The sequence below is a fragment of the Taeniopygia guttata genome, chromosome 14 (assembly GCF_048771995.1).
Source record: "Taeniopygia guttata chromosome 14, bTaeGut7.mat, whole genome shotgun sequence".
NCBI classification, from domain to species: Eukaryota; Metazoa; Chordata; class Aves; order Passeriformes; family Estrildidae; genus Taeniopygia; species Taeniopygia guttata.
In genome coordinates this window covers 10,445,549-10,466,030 of record NC_133039.1, presented here as the reverse complement: position 1 = coordinate 10,466,030, position 20,482 = coordinate 10,445,549, and the positions used below count along the sequence as shown (strand labels likewise).

Genomic DNA, 20,482 nt, shown 5'->3' with positions numbered 1-20,482 from the left:
TAAATGCTTGTATATACTTGCCTTGCTAGCAGATTATATGTGACAGGAATAGTCTTGGGGAGTTATTACATAAGAAAGACTATTTAAATTTTATTCATTTTAGTATAATTCTGACATTTTCAAATTAAAAACAGCCTGCTTTTTGTTCTTGTGGTGTTGGAGAAGCTCGAAGACTCTCCAGTACAGAAAAGGTATTTTTATTTTATAGCTCAGTGTTTCACATCAGGGAGTGACTTTTTTAACCACAGTTCACTACAGCTTCTCCTATTAGTAGTTCCTGGGTGCATCATGCACTGCATGCTCCTGGTGAAGTCTAATCTCACTACCCTAGCTCTCACAAGCCCTGTTCTTGTACTCATGCAGGTTTAATGAGAAAATAAAGATTATTTAGAGAAATACAGCTTATGCTGGGTATGGAATAATTAATTCAAGCCTACACTAATGTATTAGCCAAACAATCGGATAGGAGCCTTTTTCAAAACAGGTTCAAGTTTTTGTGCCTCTTCCAAGAGTATTTTAAACCCCAACACTTACAACAGAATATAACTTAACTTTCACAGAAACTGGAGTTTAATTATTAATAGTGGAGTGCTTCGTTTGTAGGTCAGGTCCTGCTGTTAAGGCACAGAATTTGGTAAGCAGGATGTTTCCACTGCTCCCTGGCACTGTCAGCACAGGCATTAAGAACCAGCACGGGGGTGCCATGGGTGGGACAGTGCCCCTGACACAGGGACACACCAGGGCTGTCCCAGAGTCCTGCTGAGCCACACAGACACTCACAGGGGAAATGGTGCCCCATTTGTTACTTACAAAGTCATTCAAGAAATTACTGAAAATCTGTATTAGAATTTTCTCCCAGGTTTGGTCAGCTTAGGAAGCAGAAAGTACCAAACAGTTAGTTGATTAGAGCATTACCTTGTTGTTTTAGTAATTAAAATAATTAGGAAAAGAATCATGGGGTTTCTGCAATGTCTCCAGGGGACTTGTAGTTTTAGAGGCAAAGGTTCAAAAATAGGAAAAGAAGCACAGAAAAAAACAGCAACCATGCTAAAGGCAAGTTCTCACTAAGGAAATGTTAAAATCCATTTACTCAGTTGCATTTGGCTTTTAAGAAAGGTTCTGAAGAATGCTGTGTGCAAAGATGCTGTTTTCATGTAAAACAACTGTTCTAGGACATCGTGTGGTAATCAACTCCTAATCTAAATATGCACATACATCTCAAAATTAAAACTTTTCCAAAATTTCCTTTTTGAAATCAGCATCAGCTTTCCTTCCTGTGCCTGCTTTTTTGTAGAAAGTACTTCATGTGCCCTATTTGGTTAGAACAAAGGTCATAAATACTTCTTAGTAGCTTCCATATTCTCAAGAGCAATTAAAAAATATGCAAGATACCCTTCTTCCTCTCACAGACCAGATAAAGAAATATATTACTATGCAACATTTTGGATAGAAGTAATCAGAATCACCATGTCTAAAGGGATAATGAAAAGGAAAATAATAATAACAAAAACAGAATCCTGATTTAAAGCTTGGCAGTTCCATCTGACAAACTGTTTAGAGAAAACATCTGTATCAGCTCGAATTAATGCAGATTAAAAGTTTCACAGTTATTCTTTTAGGGGTGACAAAAATATACCCTTTCAAGTAAAGGGTACAGATTTCTGTTCTGATAAAAGTTGCCTAACTAATATTTCTACAATTTCCAGGGACAGCACTTTAATGCTGCACATTGTTTGTCTTCTAAAATACAACCAGGTTCCTGCTGATGCAAGAGATACAGGCACAGCCTCCAGAGCATTTTGGCAATTTTACCTCATAGTTAAAGTACACAACAGTCCAATTTTGTTCACTCAGATTCATACCCTCTAAGACCAATTTCTGTCATCTTCTACACTAGATTCAGAGCAGTGTTTATTCTCCACAGCACATATCATCTCCTGGAGCACAGCTATCAGTGCAGCAAATCCTCTTGCACATTCTCCCGGAACATCTGAAAACCGCTGCTTAAAAAGGGCTCAATGGGATTAGCAAAAAACAATATTCTCCTTCAAGAAACATACAGTGGCAATAAAAGAGAAAAGTGTCAAGGCTGAAGAGATTAAAATAACCCAAAGCAATCATCCTTACTTGTGCAAGGTTTGAGAGGGCCGGTCATTTTTCTCCAGCTGTCCATAGCAGCTCGTTCTTGCCTCAGGAATGAAGGAGTACTTTTCCAGCATGGCTGATGCAGCAGTGGCAATGACCCCGAGGCCATCCCGTACCCGAGCTTCTAAACTGTAGTCCCACTCATCATAAGCTGCTGAAATGAGTCCTGAAGGAAACTCCTTGGGAGTGATTTCCGTGTTACCACTAACCAGGCTAGGAACTATCCAAAAGAAATCATAGCCAGTAAGGCCCAGGGAGCGAGCCTCATCCAGGATGTAGACAGCTTCGTCCTTGGAACAATACAGCAGGATGACAGATGAATGGATTTTCTTCAGCTGAATTTGGGTCTTGGCATCTCCAAAGGCAGTATCGAGTATGATGACGTTCTGCATGTCCCAGCCCACAAAACTGTTTTCCACAGTGGTCTTAATGACATTGATGAAATCTCGATATCCAGGGAAAGTGGTGGTCACCAGAGAGAACACATGCCAGTCATAATCCTGCATGATCTTCAGCATGATAATGGCTTCTTGCTGGATGGAAGCTCCAAACTGGAAGAACGTGGACATGACATCCTGGAATACCAAACACAGCAAAAAATTAGTAACTTAGTACAACTTCAAAGGGAACAGAACTTCTAATTCTTCTGCTTTCTGTTCTACCAGAGCTGCCAAACTTCCATTGCATTCCTATAACTTTCTGTGGTTTATCATTTTCAGACCATCAGCAAGCAACACTGATCATAGGTACTTACAGCTAATCAAAATATTTGCCAAAAAGGAACAAACCTATATTTACATAGGAAATTTCCAAGTGCTGAATCACTTGAAGACAACAACTCAAATCAGTAGCTAGTGAGGAAGCTCCCTGGGGACAGCCACCCACAGTTAAACAACTCTCCAGCAGGAAGTTTTACATTCCTGTAAACGCATGAATGCAGCCCAACAAACTCACACCAATTTGTAGTTACAGCAGAAATAAACTGCAACGCACATGCTGTATGCATGCTGGAGGAGCTCTGTACTTCCAGACATAATGTCTGAGGGGGACTTCATTTCCAAGGTTCACTAGACCTGGTGGAAGCTTTCAGACTCTGCAGAAGGAGATTTCTGTCCCCAGGGACTGAGCTCACTGCTGGTCCTGCTCCGTTCAGAGCACATGGCCAATTGATGCCTGAGAGAATTACCAGGATGGGACTCCAAAGACAACCAGCAATCTGTCAGTGTCCTCATTAAATGGGAATAACTTCAAACAATGGCCTCAGGCTCTGCAACTGCTCTGTAATGTTGCCCAACACAGATTTGTTTCTAAAATTTCTCTTATGATTTACAGAATTCATAGCATTTTATATAGCATAAGGGCAGATGCTGCTTATTTTAACATCATCAGAAATAGGCACCACAATTCATTTTATTGGCAATAAATTTCCAAACACTTTCAGTGGTATATTTTTACTAAGTTGCTGTAAGATATTAACTTACTTTTTTAATTTTACATTCTGCATTTACATACAATAATTAGAGTGCCTAAACTATACAAAGGAAGCCATATAATTCTTTATTTTTATTTTAATTCAGTATTTATTCTTGACCAGTAGAGGCAACCTATTTGCATCATTTTCAGACACAGAAAGCATGAACTCCTGGGGAAACAAAAGCTTATGATTTAAAAATAAGATATTAATCATTCAAGATTTCTTATGCAGGCTTCTGAAGGAAGACACATACAATGCTTTTAATTTAAAGAGTTTTATGATCATGGTCACAAACTGCTATCCTATTTTACACTTGCAGGGAACAGAAACAGATTAATTGATTTGGGTTTCATGGCAGGGTGGTGTTAAAATAAAAATATTAGTGAGAATGATAGCTCAGCTCTGCAAGCTCTGCAAAGCTATTCCAGGAAAAGAGTCTGTACTTTTTTAAATATAAGATGAGGAGTGTTATCGCTTTCCAAGTGTTAAGAAGCTGGCACCAGGATTTTATATAGCTTGACAGCAATAAAAGTCTTACAACTTGTGTCAGACCCTGAAGACTGATGTTGAAGGTATAAAATACACACTGCTGGTGGTAATGAAATCATCTGCCATGGCTTCTTTGTACCTCATCACATTCTGAATGCCAGAGACAGATTTGAAATGTTTTGGGTTAATTACAAATGCTATAAAATATGTTTTGGAGAGGAATTGAATAAGGAATGTTTGATTGCTGAATTCTTCTAGAAGCTATTTCCTGGTGACCTGCATTAGATACATAAAACCAGCAAATAAGATTTTCATCTGAGGACTCTCACAGCTAAAGGAACTCAGCACACAGAAAAGCTGCTCAGAGTCAGCATTTAATGATTTAATTACTGATTTACTACTACAAAGTAAAGTTAATATCTACAGACAGGGCCATGAATCCAACTTTGCTTCAGCTCCTAACTGAGCATAAAAAATACTGTAATGCAAAGCAAATCACTTCAGTTTTCTTCTCCAACTCTTATCTTGATTTCCATTTATGATTATCCTAAATTAGAGTAAAAAGTAAAACCATTTTCAGTAGATTAAGTAGATTGTATCCATCATATCCTTTCACTCATCCCCATTTCTGTATGTGTTGTACATCAATGGAATAGTTCTTTCAAACAATATATACACCTTAGTCCTTTGTGCACCACAAGGAACTTCTCCAACGAGGTAACTGAAGTATTTGAGTATTTGAGGGCAAAAAAAAAAATCACAGGGACATTTTCAAGTGTGACCTTTCTAACTAGTAAATACAGATTTTTAACCTAGAGCAGTCCTTAGCATCTTCCCTGGCAATTAAGAACAGTCTTGAGCACAATGCTCTGTGTCACCATTGCAGCAGGCTGACAACAAAAGAGAAGTCATAAAAGCAAATCCTTTCCTTTTGTAAATATTATGTTTGAAAAACAGTTTATGAAAGGAGTTTCAGACATTTTCATAGAGGTCACCCATATTACAAGAACACGTTCCCTGTAATTGTGAATGCAAAGCCTAGTCAAAATCAGGCAACTATGATCAATTTATGATTAAAATGCTGAAAAGAATCTGTAATTATACAGTGAAAAGAAGTCTGGGGTTAGGAAACATGGAGACACGAACATCACAAGTGAGATTCTCATCTGAAGAAATTCCATGTAACTGCACTGACTTCACTGGATGCTTTTATGGAGCTGAAGACCTGACTGTATTTACAATGCACTTGAAACAGATGGAAGATTACAAGGAAATTGCAGCCTTAGGAACTTCAGCAGATACTCAAATGATTATAAGGAGAATATTCAAGGACATAACCATTAAATGGAGGGGAAGGGGGAAGTTTAGTGAAAAAATAGCAAATAAATAAATGAAACCGTATCAGATTCAACTATGGTATTCTTAAACATCTACAGAGCCTTTCATTTTGGTGTGTTTTAAAGCTTCACGTTCTTTTCAAAAAGCATATTATTCCTCTGCTTTATACAGAATTAAATTCCATATGTGTAATAAAAAACTAGGTTCCAATTTTCTACATTCAAATGCAAACTAGAGTGATGTTTGTAAAAAACAAAATTATTCTGTTATTTTCATTTAACTGTCATCTTGTCATGTATTGAGACATCCATCTAAATCATTGCTGAAGTAGGAATACAGATGTAATATCAGAAGTACTTTGAATGCACACCAGAAATATTTTTCTTTCATTCCTCAATGTCTCCAACTATTGAGATTACTGGTGGAGGTTGCAAGGAATGAGTACAATTTATCCAAGGCAAGAAAAGTTTTAGAGGAATTTCTCAAATAAATCTCAAAGCATGACAAACCCAAGATGTTACATTTGGTATGAGTAAAGATTTAGTTGGAAGTAGTTTTCCAACTTCTTAGCTAGATTCCACCACATCCATGTGAACAAGAAACAGCAGTGAAAAGAGAAGATAAAGAGCAAATAAAAACTTTTATGTCTTTCTGTCTTGCACATGAGTGTACAGTTTACAGCAAAACATCTCCCCATATGTTTCACAGCAGAAGGAAGTAATCCTTTAATTTGCTTCTTGCTGAATGTTATTCCTGAATTTTGTATGTGACAAAGTCCCGTCATTGCATTCAACATTCCCACACTTGGGCACAAAGCAGCCCAGTTCTCCTGCTGCTGGCATTTATAGACTAATATATTAGTTATTTTTAATTAGTGTATCCAGACAATAAATTTGTCCCTGTTGTCAGAACTGCACATTTCACTTCCCAATTCCAGCAAATTATAGGAATATTTCTCTGGAAACCTCATCCTCAGCTATTGTCATGAGATCTTCCCAGCTCTGACTTTTGCAGGAGCTCAGCGGGGTCAATCCCGCTGCTGTAACAGCTGAGGGAAGCCCTGGTGGTACTTTGTGCCTGCCAGGGAAAAGGCTGCAGGAGCTGGTCAGTTGAGGAAAGAAATATCTGTTATCAGCTTTTGTTAAATGAAATTTAAACTCTAGACCAGAACAAAACTGGGGTCAACACAAGACCAAATCAATTTTGGACTCCGCAGACAGAGACAGGGATAGTCACTTCACTGGTAATACAATATTATGACAGGAAGGGAAAAAACGATATGAAAGAGAGTTTAAAAGGCATTCCAGAGGATGATTTTATTCAAATAGCAAGAAGATTATCATGACAGGACTACAAGTAGGACTTTAATGTTATCTTAATTGCTTCCTTTTTACTCTCTTTCACAGAGATCAGCAAAAATAATTTTTCTCTGATTCTGCACCACTGCAAATCATACAACCCATTTTCATAAAGATTTACAGCATATCGTGCCAGGTCCCCATACACAGTGCAAGCTGTTCCCTGTTTAATGAAATATCATAGTTATTTGTCATTTTTATAAATACTGGGGAAAATGAAAGCCAGAGGTTAGTCATGAATTCAACTGAATAATTTAGCATCACATCAAAAATATACTGGACAAAATTATTTGTGCTGATCTCAGATGTAGGTAATAACATGCATCTTGCAGGGTGTTAACTTGGTACCATTTTTCATGGATTACTTGAAGTGGTGCATTGGTTCCCTGGTAAACATGAAGAGAATTGCATTTCTCTGCTATGAATATCCAGGCCCCAGCCACAGGGTTTTCCTCTGTGGAAGGGCACAGACCCATGCCAAACTTTCAAGTAAATGCAAGCACTGAAGTGAAAGAGTGGAAAGGAAAATCTTTCCTCCAAGACACCCTGCATATTTTTGAATCCTTAAGTTATTAAATTCCGCCTCTATTCATTAAGAGATAGAGCAGGCAATTCCCAACACAAACAGCTCACTGAGGTGCCCAGAGAGAAAACTCCTCCATTATCACCATGGGAGCAATTTGAGGGAGGTTATACAAAAATTTGTACTTCCGTACAAAGCATAGCAACATGTGAGGGTGGAAATAATTTACTCATTTTTACAAAAAGCAGAAAATACTTGCTTCTCAAGGACCTGTCACCTCCCTGGCCTCACACGTGGTGAATCCAGAGCCAGAAAAAGGGTGGAAATCTACTTAGTCTGTAATTTAACTGGTGCAAATGCACAGCCACTAAATGTATAAAGGTCAACTAAAAGGACAAACTGAAGCCTTAATTTTTTATTTTAAAAGTTTGCTCTAGGAGAGGAACATTGAAGTTAGAGAAGGGCAGTAGAAAGCAAGGGAGTACATTATGGCTTTCCAATATCTGACATGTCCCCTTTTATTTTTTCATGGAATAAATATCAAAGAAACATGATTTCAGAAGGTTAGCACTGGCCTAATCAAGCATGTTCTTTCCCATTTCCAGAGGGAGTCTGCAGAAATACATTTTGCAAAGACTTCTGTATTTTCAGGTCATGGCTTCATCCTAAGAATCTTGCTAGATAACAGGTTCTGTATTGTTTTTTCCCTTTTAATATATCTATTTAATGTTGTACTACCCATTTGGCTTATCTAGGCCTGTTACAAGAGCTGAAGTTTGTCTTTTTTTTTTTGTTTTTTTGTTTTTTGTACTAGAATAGCAAATAAACAAAGAGAAAGCAATGAGAACAGAGTTTCTAGTGATCATTGCAGAGTCACCTCGGTTTGATCCTTTACATTTTCAAAAAATAGAGTGCCACATCTAATGAAAGCAACTCTATATGTGATTACAGTGAAATAACCTAATTATGGAAGATGACTACTTTTGCACAGAGCTCATGAGCCATTCCTGGGCTAGAGCTCACTCACCATCTGGGTTTTCTTTCACAGATTGTTCAAACACTGGAAATTGTGGTGGCTCACTGTGAGCTCCTGATCAACAAGAACAGACAGGTGAAAAATGTTTTCAAAAGCTGAAATGAGCCAACAAGACTGTGACCAGGCAATAAAATCCTGAGATCCACATGAATCAGCAGGGATTTTTGGGTGGTCATTTGATGGAAAGTTTATTAACAAGATGCTTCCTTTCTAGATAGACTTTCATTTCCACAGTTACAGAAATGTTTTTTATTACTATGTTTACCATGAATATTTCAATGAGGAAGGGCAAAATTGTGGGTCTACAAAATGGCAATATGGAGCTGCTTTGCTATTTGGGTAAGTAACAGCTGCAAAATCCTGCAATATCAAACCACTTACAGCTCACACATTGACAAAAGTTGCAAAAATTTACAGCTTTTGCCATTAGGAGCTTTTAAAATAACACTATCCAATCTTATTAGTCCTGTAAACAGAATCAAAACCTTACATACCCACAATAACACTTAAATATACAACGGCCAAGAATTCAGCATTAAATCCAAAATCAGTGGCAATTTATGATTTAATAGCAGCTGAATTAAGCCAAACAGGCTGTTTACTTATAGTATGTATTGCACGTGTGCATAAATGTCATACACTATATAGAAAGATATAATTGAATATAAATAAAAATGCCTTAAGACATCATCTCCTTATCTGAAAACATTTGGCCTCAACTGAATGCTAAAACACTTCTCACTTGTGTTGAGGATGAGAAGCCAGAAAACCATTAACTAAGTCATTTCCATACATCTCCACTTAGCAAGTAAAAACGAAGGTAACAAACAACCTCCTCCTCCACCCCCTTTCACCAAATGGTGAGTATAAAACAGTTGGGGAATAAAAGAAATATAAAGCAAATTTCATTTTCTACCGTGTGCTTGTAACTGTGCTTTTCCTTGATGAGCCAGAAATCTTGGACCAGCAGCTCTGTGAACCTGCTTCAGCAGCACTGGGCCAAAGAGAGAAACCCAGCAGCCAGAGACAAGTTGGGGAGGGCAAACAGATGGGAAGGGAAATTTTTTTAAGAGGAAGGCTGAGCAGAGTTCAAGGGAGCCATTCTAAGCAGCTTTCCATGGCAACAGAGATTTGTAGGATAAATTTAAGTATCAGAGGAAGATAAGAGATTGAAGACTCTTGATCTCATCAGGAAGACAGGCATTTTGATTCCCCAAGTAGTCTGGGTGCTAAACAAGAAGAGGAACAAACCTGACTCACCTGCCTTGGGAAAGCACAGTGACAAAACCCTTGTAACTCACCCAAAGAACATATACTGCTTTTAAATTCTTCTTGGAGGAAGTGTTTCACAATGCTCAATGTGCTCCTCTGCTCTGAGGTACAATCAGCACATCTGAAGAAGGGACTGTACTCAAGGGAAGTTCCATTTATGCTTTTCCTTTATATTTTCCTCTTCAGGCACAGTCTTCGGCCTCTGGGCAAAACTGCAGCTGCTCTTGTGCTATGCTAATAGATATACAGGCTTGCTCAGAGTGAGGGATCAGCCCATCAATCTAGAAATCAAGTTCGTTTTCCCTTGTACATTTAAGAGCAGCAGGTCAGAAGCAAGTGCAGTTACAAAATTTCTGATATGTGATCTAAATCCCTACTTACATATTGCCCTAGCTCAAGAGGAGAGGGTGACTAAGTGCTTATCATAGAATTAATCCTACTGATAAGAAGGCAGCACAAAATACACCAACAATGAATGGTATTTCACTGGTACTCACTGCAGAGCCTTTGATCAATCACAAAACAAACCAAGTCTGTGCTAAAGCACTTGCAAGGGCTCCAGTGCTCAGAGCTACTGCATCCACACCAGAAGGAGCACAGGAAGGCTGTGGAAGTCAGCTGCAGGCAGATCCAACAGTTTCCCCCATCACTGTGCAATCCAGATAAGGACATAAGCAATCACTGCATTCTGTGATGGAGGGTGAGGTAATGCAACAGAAATGTGCAGACAAAAAACTCTAATGCATCTACTTTTCTGACTACCCACACTGTTCCACACATTTGACTTAAATCTACATTTTCTTTTTGGCATTCCATTTAAAGATGCACCAACCAATTTAGTTGCAAGAATATCACACATCAAGAGATTTCCCAAGCATTATTCCCATAAGCAAATAATACTCCAGGCAGAAAAGCTTTACCAATATATATTCAAATTACTGAGACTTTACATGGGCAGTAAAACTACTTCTGTGAAATAGCTTAGCTTGTTACTTTTCCTTAGTTATACAGAGGCAAAACATCTTTAAGCATGGCACTTAATTTACAGTTACTATCAGAGGGAAAACATAACACCAAGAAAGGAAATGTTCAAAACAATATTTATCTCCTTACAAGGCATAGTAATTCTTTCTAGAAATTATTATAGATTTATCAGTCATACCACACCCTGTAAATGCTGCAGTGCTACCGCACACTGAGTATCTCATTTCCAGCTAGAAAAAAAAAAAAAAAAAAACAAACATGCTTGTACAATGTGAAGAGGACTGAAGACATCTTCCTTAACCTGCACAATATCTTTGAAGAGAGAAACATCATAATCCTTGTACTGAACATAAATAAGTAACAAAAGTTATTATATGGGTTGATGGTTTTAAGCTCAGAATTTTTTATTAGTTACATTTAACAACACAAAGCATGCAGTATTTTCCTGGATAGGTACAACACCAAAAAATAAATTATTTCCATGGATTTCTGTGAAAAAATGAAATTATACTTTTCAGTTTTTCTAACCTATGAAACATGAAACAAAAAAGGCTTGTGGCTAGTCTTGGTATATGCAAAAACATAGTTTTTTTCCAAGTATCCATTGTGCAATTAAATTGCAAATGCTATCAGATCTAAGTTCAATGGGAGCTCAGCGTACTCAGAAGTTTTCAGTGGTGGGTTTGCTTAAGCAGAAAGGAGCATCTGCACAAATGTGAGGGTTCATCCATGCCAGGTTTATTTTTGCTGCTCTGTGTGTCCTCAGAAAAGAGTTTCATGCTCAGTTAACTGAAATAGTTTCTCTACAAACACAAAGTGGGAGTTCTTGATCATTTTTATTAACAGAACAAAGGGATTTAGATGCCAATCCTTTGGGTTCCTTTGAAAAAATCCCTTTTGTGTGGGATGAGTAACAAACAAAACACCTGTTCTTACAAGTTGTTAAAAGCTTTCAGTTCCGCACATAAAAGATGAGTACTTGTTACATTTCGGGGACCTTATGTAACAAAGCTTGTTAAGGAAGTAGCAGTTGCAGTTCAGATTTCAGTGTAAGGGCACAAGGGAATGTGCTTTCCCTTAAACTGTTCCATCTCCATTTGTCTCTGTGTCCCCCTGTGCCATACTCTGGAACAGCAAAGTTAAATTTACAAAGTACAAAGACTGCTTTTCTTTTGCAGGTCCTTTAGAAATGACCTATGGTGTCCAAAATCCAGTCTAATAATTCCTGACTGAAAGCCTCCCAGCCATTTCCATCCAATACCTGATGGTCACAGCAGGTGTATTATTTCACCGTTATTAAACATGTCACTAAGTAATTTAGGATTGATCTTTACAACAACTTACTGGGATGTAATACCAAGAAAGGAAAAGATAAAAGCTATGATCTGATTCCCTGCAATATATTCCACAAGAACTCCTGAAATACAGGTGAAATGTGGAAGAACAGAGGAAGATGTCAGTGCACAGCTCTCACTAGGCAGTTCTGGCCTTCCTCTCAATGACTCATAATTCTCTGTATACAAGCAAGGTGATTTCAAGTTTTTCAGATGATAATGCTTCATGTTACATTAAGAGATAATTTTTAAAACCCAAATAATTAAGCTGTACCAAATCTCCACCTTCTCTACAAGGAAGACAGTCTTCTGGAGCAAGCAGGGATTGTTCTGTGTTCAGGGGCAGATACAACTCATATTAGGGAGAAAAGTGCTGATTTTTCAAACCCCTACTAAATAAGACAGTCTTTTTTGCACAGTATTTATTGAAAACTGGGAAAGAAAAAAAAAACTGAGATGTACAATCTTTGCTATACTGCTTGATAAGCTCCATTCCACAGAAAGTTGCATTGCTCGCCCAGGTGAAGCTCTTGAGGAGATGGACACCTGGAAAATCCCATAAGACCTGCCATTCCTCCTGATGGACAGACAGCTGTTCCTACATGGCAACAGTCTGTCAGCCCATCAGAAACCCCAGAGAGAGGAGCAGAAGCTCCTTTCCTCTATACTCATGTAGAGGAAAGCTCCCTTCTGGTCCTGCCTCACCGTGGCAGGAACTGGGTTGTTTAAGATCAGGTCAGGAGCAGGGTACTCAGCACAAAAGTGTCTCCATAAACCACACACAGAACAAATGACCATGTTTGTGCTACCAAAGACGTGCTGCAGGGAGTGGGCCAACATCCCACAGCAGGGATCTTCTCTGCTCAGCTTGCCTGGCACAGACTGCAAAATCACTGGCAAGGAATTCAGAATCCCTGAGCTACTCAAAGGATCTTGGATAACAACAGTGGAGGAGAGGAGCAAAATTCCACCCACTGGAAAGGGAACAGGTCCCCTTTATAGGCCTGGAAAAGAAGGACAGATGTTGGAAAGCACCACAAAACAGGAGGAGCCAGATGAGCTCTAACCCCCTACCAGGTGTCCCACAAGTTAAAATTTCATCTGGAACACTGCCTCTAAAAGCCATTTCTGGTGAAAGCTCAGCTATTTCCAACACATCTTATGCCAGTTCTGCTGTCCTGAGCAGGCACGGAGCCAGAGACAAACATTCAGCACGTTGGAAATAGATGAAGTGCAAAACAAATTAACTCCCTCATGGGTATCAGCAAATATTTCCTTTCACTGTTTGTGGATTATTATTAGTAAAAATTTGGACAACCACGGGTTCTCAATAAAAGTATTAAACATGATTTTTTTATCCAATTCTAAATGAAACACTTTCATTTGAAAACATAAACAGGAAGTCCTGTCATTTGAATTCATGCTCTTTTTCAGAAAATATAGAAAAGCTCAGAGCAGAAGTAATGCAATGTGACAGGTGACCGGACACAAATCACAAATTGTTAAGGGATGTCATTTACAAAAGCCCATTTCTTCAAGTTAATAACCCTTATTAATAAACAAATACTAAGAATAACATGATTTAAAATAAAATTAGTGAAAGCCAATAGAAGTTTAACTCACTCAATTACAGCAATAATTGTCCATTACTCTCCATAATGTAGCTTAGCCAGCACTAATGTCTGACATTTCAGACTGCATTTGTAAAATGACTGGATCATAAAATGGGATTTTCACAAAAGCTACATTTCAACAGCTCTCAGTTTCCAAAACTGAGAAGGTTTCCTTTGTAATAAGGAGCAAACCATAGAGTGAGACAGAATAAGATATATCCTTGTAAATCTTTCCTCCTGGAAACAATAGATGGAATAGTTTAGCAAAAATCATGTCACAATGCCCCATGTCATGAAATGTCTTAAACGCATCCATACAGAAATAGTTTCTAATATCTTTCAAGTGATAAGTCTGGTCTAAAAGTGGGTTTTTACTAAAAAAGGGGGTTTTACTACATATGGATGATGATGTTTTGCAATTGATGCCCATAATACAGGATATAACTTGACTTAAATTATCTTGATAACACAATCTCATTGTGGAATAAAAATTAAAAACTGTAAATTCTATTAACATCTAATAAAAAAATTCAAGCTTGTAAAATAAACAGTGTTGTTCATACTAAATTTTATATTATATGTGTAGTATTATTTACACCAGAAGACTTCTGCAGTTTCATTCCCCTCCAGAAGATTAAGAAGCACGTGTTCCTTGTAGTTTTTTGTCCAATCAATCTCATTAAGGAGTTAAATTTATTATTATACTGTCACTCCGTAGAAACAAGACATACTAACATGTTCTTGCTCTCTAAAAATCAAACAGCTTGTGGTAATCAGTTACAACATCCCATTTGTTTTTTCTATGAAATATTGTTATTTCTTACAAGCTCACCTAAACCCCTGAGAAAGAACAGATTTTATAAACTATTCATGAGAAAAAATCAACACCAAGCACGGAATTAGGTCTAAATAAATATAACATAATTAAAGTCATATACAGATGCTTGGGGTTATAGCAGAAATTAGCATATATGGAAAAGTATGGCCTCTCCATAAAGAAGGACTCAAATTGTTACTTGAAAATGGGGCCACCAAATCAAACTGAGCATTCAGCTGAGCAATGATTTCTGTGCATACCTTGGTGCCTGTGGAAATTAAATGGATGCATAAGGGATATTCTCATCAACTCATTCGTAACAATTGCAATACAACAAGGAGAGGAATTTGAGAAGACAATGCTAAAAATGTTCTCGTTTTTTCAACACACACAAACAGAAGAGATACAAATTGGCCCTGATTGCTATCTGGGAATTTGAGAGAGATTTGTCATCTCTTCAGTTTCTTTCAGAAAATTGCTAAATGCACACAGGTACATGATGAAGTCCATGCCTTTGTGTGAATTAATATGAGGTAATTTCCCAAAGTATTTAAACATTTCCACATTTTCTTAACATGTTACACTCAGACCTCTTCCCACCCTCACCAAGTAGTAGCTTCAACACTTAGGATGAATTCCTGCCCAAATCAGAAAAAAATAATAAATTAGCTATTTCATCTTTGGTTTTCCTGCCCAGCATAAAAGCTATAACATTATCTTTCCACACTTTGAACAGGCAGTCCACCTAATGCTGCTACTCTGGAAGGCAGCAAACTCACTGACCATCCCTTGGTATTTCTTACAGGCCAGCATCAAAAGTACCTTGTTGGTTTGGTTCTTTCTTTTGGTTTTAGTTGTTTTGTTCGGGGTTTTCTTACATGTCTTTGCAGAAAAATATGAAAACCTGGTTAAAACCCAATACTAATGGTGCAACCAATTAATCAGTGCAATCAACAGAACATGCTGAGTACAACTCCATCAAGAGAACAAGCCAAGAGAATAACATGTAATTTCCATCAAAAAAGATGACAAAATACATGCACTTCCCAAACATAAGGTCATGACAGTTCATTATGCATGATTAGCATACTTGCCTCTTGCACAACAGCACGCCCACCAGAACCCAGTCAGTTTGAGTGTTATGGGTAAGTGACACCAACTGTGAAGTTACAGGATTAAAAGTAATGACTGCACCTACAAGAACCTCTGGAATAATCTGCTTCTCAACAAAGAACATTCTAGAAGGTCATAAAGTTGTTCAGTTCCCTGCAGATACTCTGTCTTTTCCAAGGTACATCATTACACATTTGTAGGTTCCATCCAACATTTGGAGGCCAGGTAATAAAAATCTGGTTTAAAACAAACCTGTGGGCTCTGTTTGTTACACAATACACCTAGTACATGTAAAAAATATGAACAATAACATGTATAATTCATCATACTTACATTATCAATGTAAGAATCCCATTGATACCCAAAATACCTACATGTTTATATATACACAGCAACAACATATTCCTCTGGTCACAGTCCAGACATAGTGATGATTTAAGAGTTTAGAATAATTTGAATAAACTATGGAATCACTACAACGACATTTACTACTTTAGTCATTGAAAGCTGAAGTATCAGATTTGATTTTAACCAAGTTTCATACTGCTAGAGCTATTTTAGTAGTTTTCCAGAAGAGGGTAAGAACAGTAATTTTAGTTCATTACTACCAGAAGAACATTACCTGTAATTTAACCATCAACCAAATTAAGAACTGGAACAGCAACACTAATCTGGATGAAAGTTTTGAAGACTTCTATTGAAGGTAAGAAGGGATAAGTATTTTGTTGCTTGTTTTGTTCAGAATCCAGGTCATGTTCTGAGCTCTGTGTGTATTCTGTCTCCAACCTGTTTCACAATTCCTCTTCACATCCCAGTTCCCTTTCTGCAGTCTTCCTGCCTTCCAAGTTTCTCTCTAGATTACACCTCAGACTTGCCAAGGCCATTTAAAGTTAATGTAAGTGGACTGGCTGAAATTTTCTTCAGGCTACAATTCTTCCACAGCGCTTTCATGCTTGTCTTTCATGTCAGCAATACTCTGTGTACCCACAGAAATTTAACTTAGCTTTACTACACTTGCACACAGGCAGGCTGATGAAATACTACAGGAAGGAGTAGCAAATTTCATAACACATCATGCAGATCAAGCATACAGAGATTGCAGGGCTGTTCTTCCCTTTAGACTTCATCAATTTCCAGAATAATATTTCAAGCGGAATTTTAAAAGCAAAATCTCAAAACAGCAAAGGCCTGATACAAAATCTCAAAGGATTCTACAGCTGGTCAGCATCTGTGGCTGTAAAACCTGCACTCAAAATGAAAGGAAAGCAAATACCCAACTTATCAGTGACAAATTATAAAAGCTTTTCCCATAACATTTTATCCTAAACATCTTCGTTATTTCTAGATCTACAAATGATCCCAGTAGAGTCATTGTCATGTTAACAGTATGTTTCTCCAAAACACAAAGGTCTTTTTATTATGATCAGTGTATCACATTCAACACCTTCAACAGTCTCAGAGGTGTTCAACTATTCACACCTGGCTCGGGAAAAAATTGATACAAAAACCCAGGTACTGTCTTCAGGAGGTGCTGAGGGAGGGAATGGGGACTGATGGAGTTTAATGACAGGATTATACCTTAACTGGCATGTGGTCATAATTTCCAAACATAACCCAACCACATTCGAGGGTTTCTTGAATAGCAAATAGCACATTGTGCTTCATTTATGAAATGAAATTACACATAAACTTTCCTCTTTTTTTTTTTTTTTTTTTTAGTTTTTACCAACCTTGCAAAGTGGTAAGCAAAAAGCCAAAACCCACAACACTTAACTTTCTCTTCATCTATGCAGATCTGGCATGCCCTCTTTTCCATACATGACAATCTCAGATTAGAAAATTCTGATATTCTAAATTTATATTTAAAGCCTTGCAGTACCTGTGTGCTTAGCTGTTTGATACCCAGGAGGAAAACATTTATTTTTACTGAAAGAAAGCAAGTATCCATTTCCTTGGAACAAAAATGGTGCAAACCTCTGTTTTCTCTCTAAGAAAGGTGAATCCCTAATATCCAGATCTGTGAAGGACTCCTTTAAAAAAATCTGCTGGTATAATGCTTTCCTGGATAAAGAGCCTTGACGTTTTGTGGAAGGCATTTTTCTTCTGTCATTAAAGGCTGTGACAAAAATCACTTCTGGGCTTTTTACAAATAATTAAGAGAAAATTAAATTCCTCCTGTTTTAAATGTGTTAATTTAATTAGAAGTGGAAGAAAGACATAGCTCCCAAGTGACCCACAGTGCATTTGAGACAAACAAAAACATCATTTTCAGCAAGAAAAGCCAGTTTGTGGGTGTTGAACCCCATGTGTGCAGAGCCACACTGATGATTTCTGTAGTGCTCATAGCTAATTTACAGGCTTTCCATAATCACAGCATTACAGTGTTTCAATGATTCCTAAACATAGAGGAGTTTATCCCAACATGTCTGTCTGTAATTATCCTGTTGAATGAAAGCAAAGCAAACAGAGTAATCACATCTTAGAAAAGTGATTCCTGGGAAATTACCATATAAACCTTTCCTGTTTTTGTCCTCTGAAATGTTTCCAATTTTTGCTGTTTAACACATTTTTAGAAACCTCTGCTCATTAGAATAGAATTTGAAGCCATTTGAGCTTTTGGAGGAAGCATAGGAGAAGGTTTAGCTGAGGACATCCACCTTAGGAACAGCTCGAATGACACCCCACACCCCATAATAAATGTTGTGATTGCTTTTGCTTGACCAAAAACTGCCACATGCTGTTATCAGTTCCTTGTAGGTTGAGATAAAACTGGAATTGCCTGACTGGAATTGCTAAATGTTTAGCACAGAGGAAACCTTCATTTTTAGATTAGAAGAGCAGCAGTGATTAGATGGCAGTGATTACAAAGTGGCTCAGGCAGAGATGCAGAGCTTGTGGCACATCCATGGAGGACTCTCTCCTCTCAGAATTTATTGTGCCAGCCTGTCTGGATGAGCTAGGCTGTCTAATGGATCAAGGAAAAGACAAAACAGGTTCACAATTAAAGCTGAGCAAGTCCTGTACAACTCCTAGCACTCCTCATTAAGCAGGTGTTTAAATTCAGAATGTCCAAGCTGCACGAGGCAGCGCTTCGACTGCAAAGCAGGTACCAGAGGGAGCACAAAGCACTCCAGGGCTGCAGGATGGCTCCTGCAGAGCCAGCTCCTTCCTGCTCCTCACCTCAGGGCTCTGGGCAGCAGCAGCCTCAGCAAAACTCCAGTGAAAATTCCAACAACTGCACCCCAGTCTTTTATTTTGTTCTTTAACAGTATTGTTTATTATTTTTAATTATGAAATAAACACGTTGGCAGATCTAAATCACAGATTGAAAAAACTGACTTCCAGGTCTACAGGATCTAAATAGGATTTAGCAAGGTTTTGACATGGGGGAAAACTGTTCCATAAAAGCCTCAATTTCTCTTTTATGGTCTCAGTCATGGTACTCAACCGTGGAGTTTTCTAATTGTCCACCAGCAAAAACTGCCTACTCATAGATTCTGTATTTACATACAGAATCCTTCTCTGCATACACTGCACTCTTTGTGAAAAATACCTGACGGTTGATGTAGTAAGTGTCATCTTATAGCTTTAGACCCTTCAATCATAGTCCTAATGAAAAGAGCCTCTGTAAACATTTGTTATGACTGCACTAATTAATTTGTCAAGGTCTGTAAAGCAGTCTAAAAATCAATCTCTCAGATTTTCAGAAGACACCTACATATTTATTTGTACTTTTGCAAAATGCTACATTAATGCAAACAGTGCAAGAATTAATGTGATATTAGTTTAACCTAGCATTGCTTCAGTCAATAAATAAAATCAGAATAATTTACTCTCCCATGACTAAATGCTGAATTTAGCAGTTTTTCCAGGTACATAGCCAGATGAGACCAGAAAAATTAATTTCATTAAAAGTTCTTTATGCTTCTAAAACTGAATCTAACCTTTCCCATTGGACCCACTTGGTTATGATGGGCCTTGAATGAAATTTATCTTAGGATGCACACTTTAAATTGCCATCAGCACGAAGCATCACTAGGATCAGCTGCATTTGAATGAGGCCAAAGAAAAGAATTTCTGTGCCACCATTTTCAGCATGGAAAAGCTTTCCTCTAAAATAAGATGTTGGCTGTCACTTGGCACAGCAGGGAGACAAAACTGTCAAAGAAACCATCTATCCTTATCTATCTCCTTTGATACTGCTAACTCTTCTAATGCTTAGCACTGCTAAAGGCTTTAAATTCTTCCTCCTTCAGGGAAAAAATAGTCTCTTACAAGAATAAAACATTATTTGGTTTAATTCATTCTACAGGAGAAAAGATCTTCTGAAAGCTGAACGATGATCCCAAGGCCACATGCACTGCAGGACTGAAATGTCCTATGGGCTTAAGGCTCACATTCTTGAAGATATCTAGGTAGATGCCCAGTCCAGTTAAGTTCAAAGTGTTATCAGAGCCCAAATTCCTGTGGGATCCAGGCACTGGTATATTCCTAACACATCCCATACTTTCAAGCAGGGCTCTGTGTTTAATAGCTGTTGATATTGCTCTGAGAGAATTATCACAGTTACCCAACATCAGCTACATGCACACCTTCAACAGAGCCAACAAAAACAGAGCTCGTGCAGAGCTGCCAGAGCTCGTGCAGCCTATGGATTGCACTGCAGCAGCCAGGGAGGGCATCAAGGGCACAAAGACACAGATCACAGGAAAATCCCACAGCTGGCTGCTTTTGAGTGGAGACAGCTTCTGAAAGTTGCCAAATGAGAGCTGCAGAGCCTTGATGTCCTTAGAAACTTCAGAAGCGTGGGGGAGGAGGAAGGTGGGGAGGTATAAGCAAATCCACGATCTGTAGACTGCTTTGGAAATCCTCCCTTACTGTCACCCTCTGATGGGTGCAGCTTCACAGACCATGACAACCCTAGGAGTGCCAAGCAAAGCTACATGTTGTCATTTACCTACTGAACACACACCAGATGCTTGACAG

The 20,482-nt window shown here is 38.1% G+C and overlaps 1 protein-coding gene across 2 annotated transcripts in view; it reads right to left on the bottom strand.

The window, feature by feature from the left end:
• The window catches only part of GRIN2A (glutamate ionotropic receptor NMDA type subunit 2A), a 159,831-nt gene that overhangs the window by 68,939 nt on the left and 70,410 nt on the right, over nt 1-20,482 (bottom strand). For both annotated transcript variants that reach the window (XM_072935596.1, XM_072935597.1), the window contains one exon: nt 2,128-2,720. In XM_072935596.1, coding sequence (XP_072791697.1) covers nt 2,128-2,720 — 593 coding nt within the window. The remainder of the gene's footprint in view (nt 1-2,127; nt 2,721-20,482) is intronic.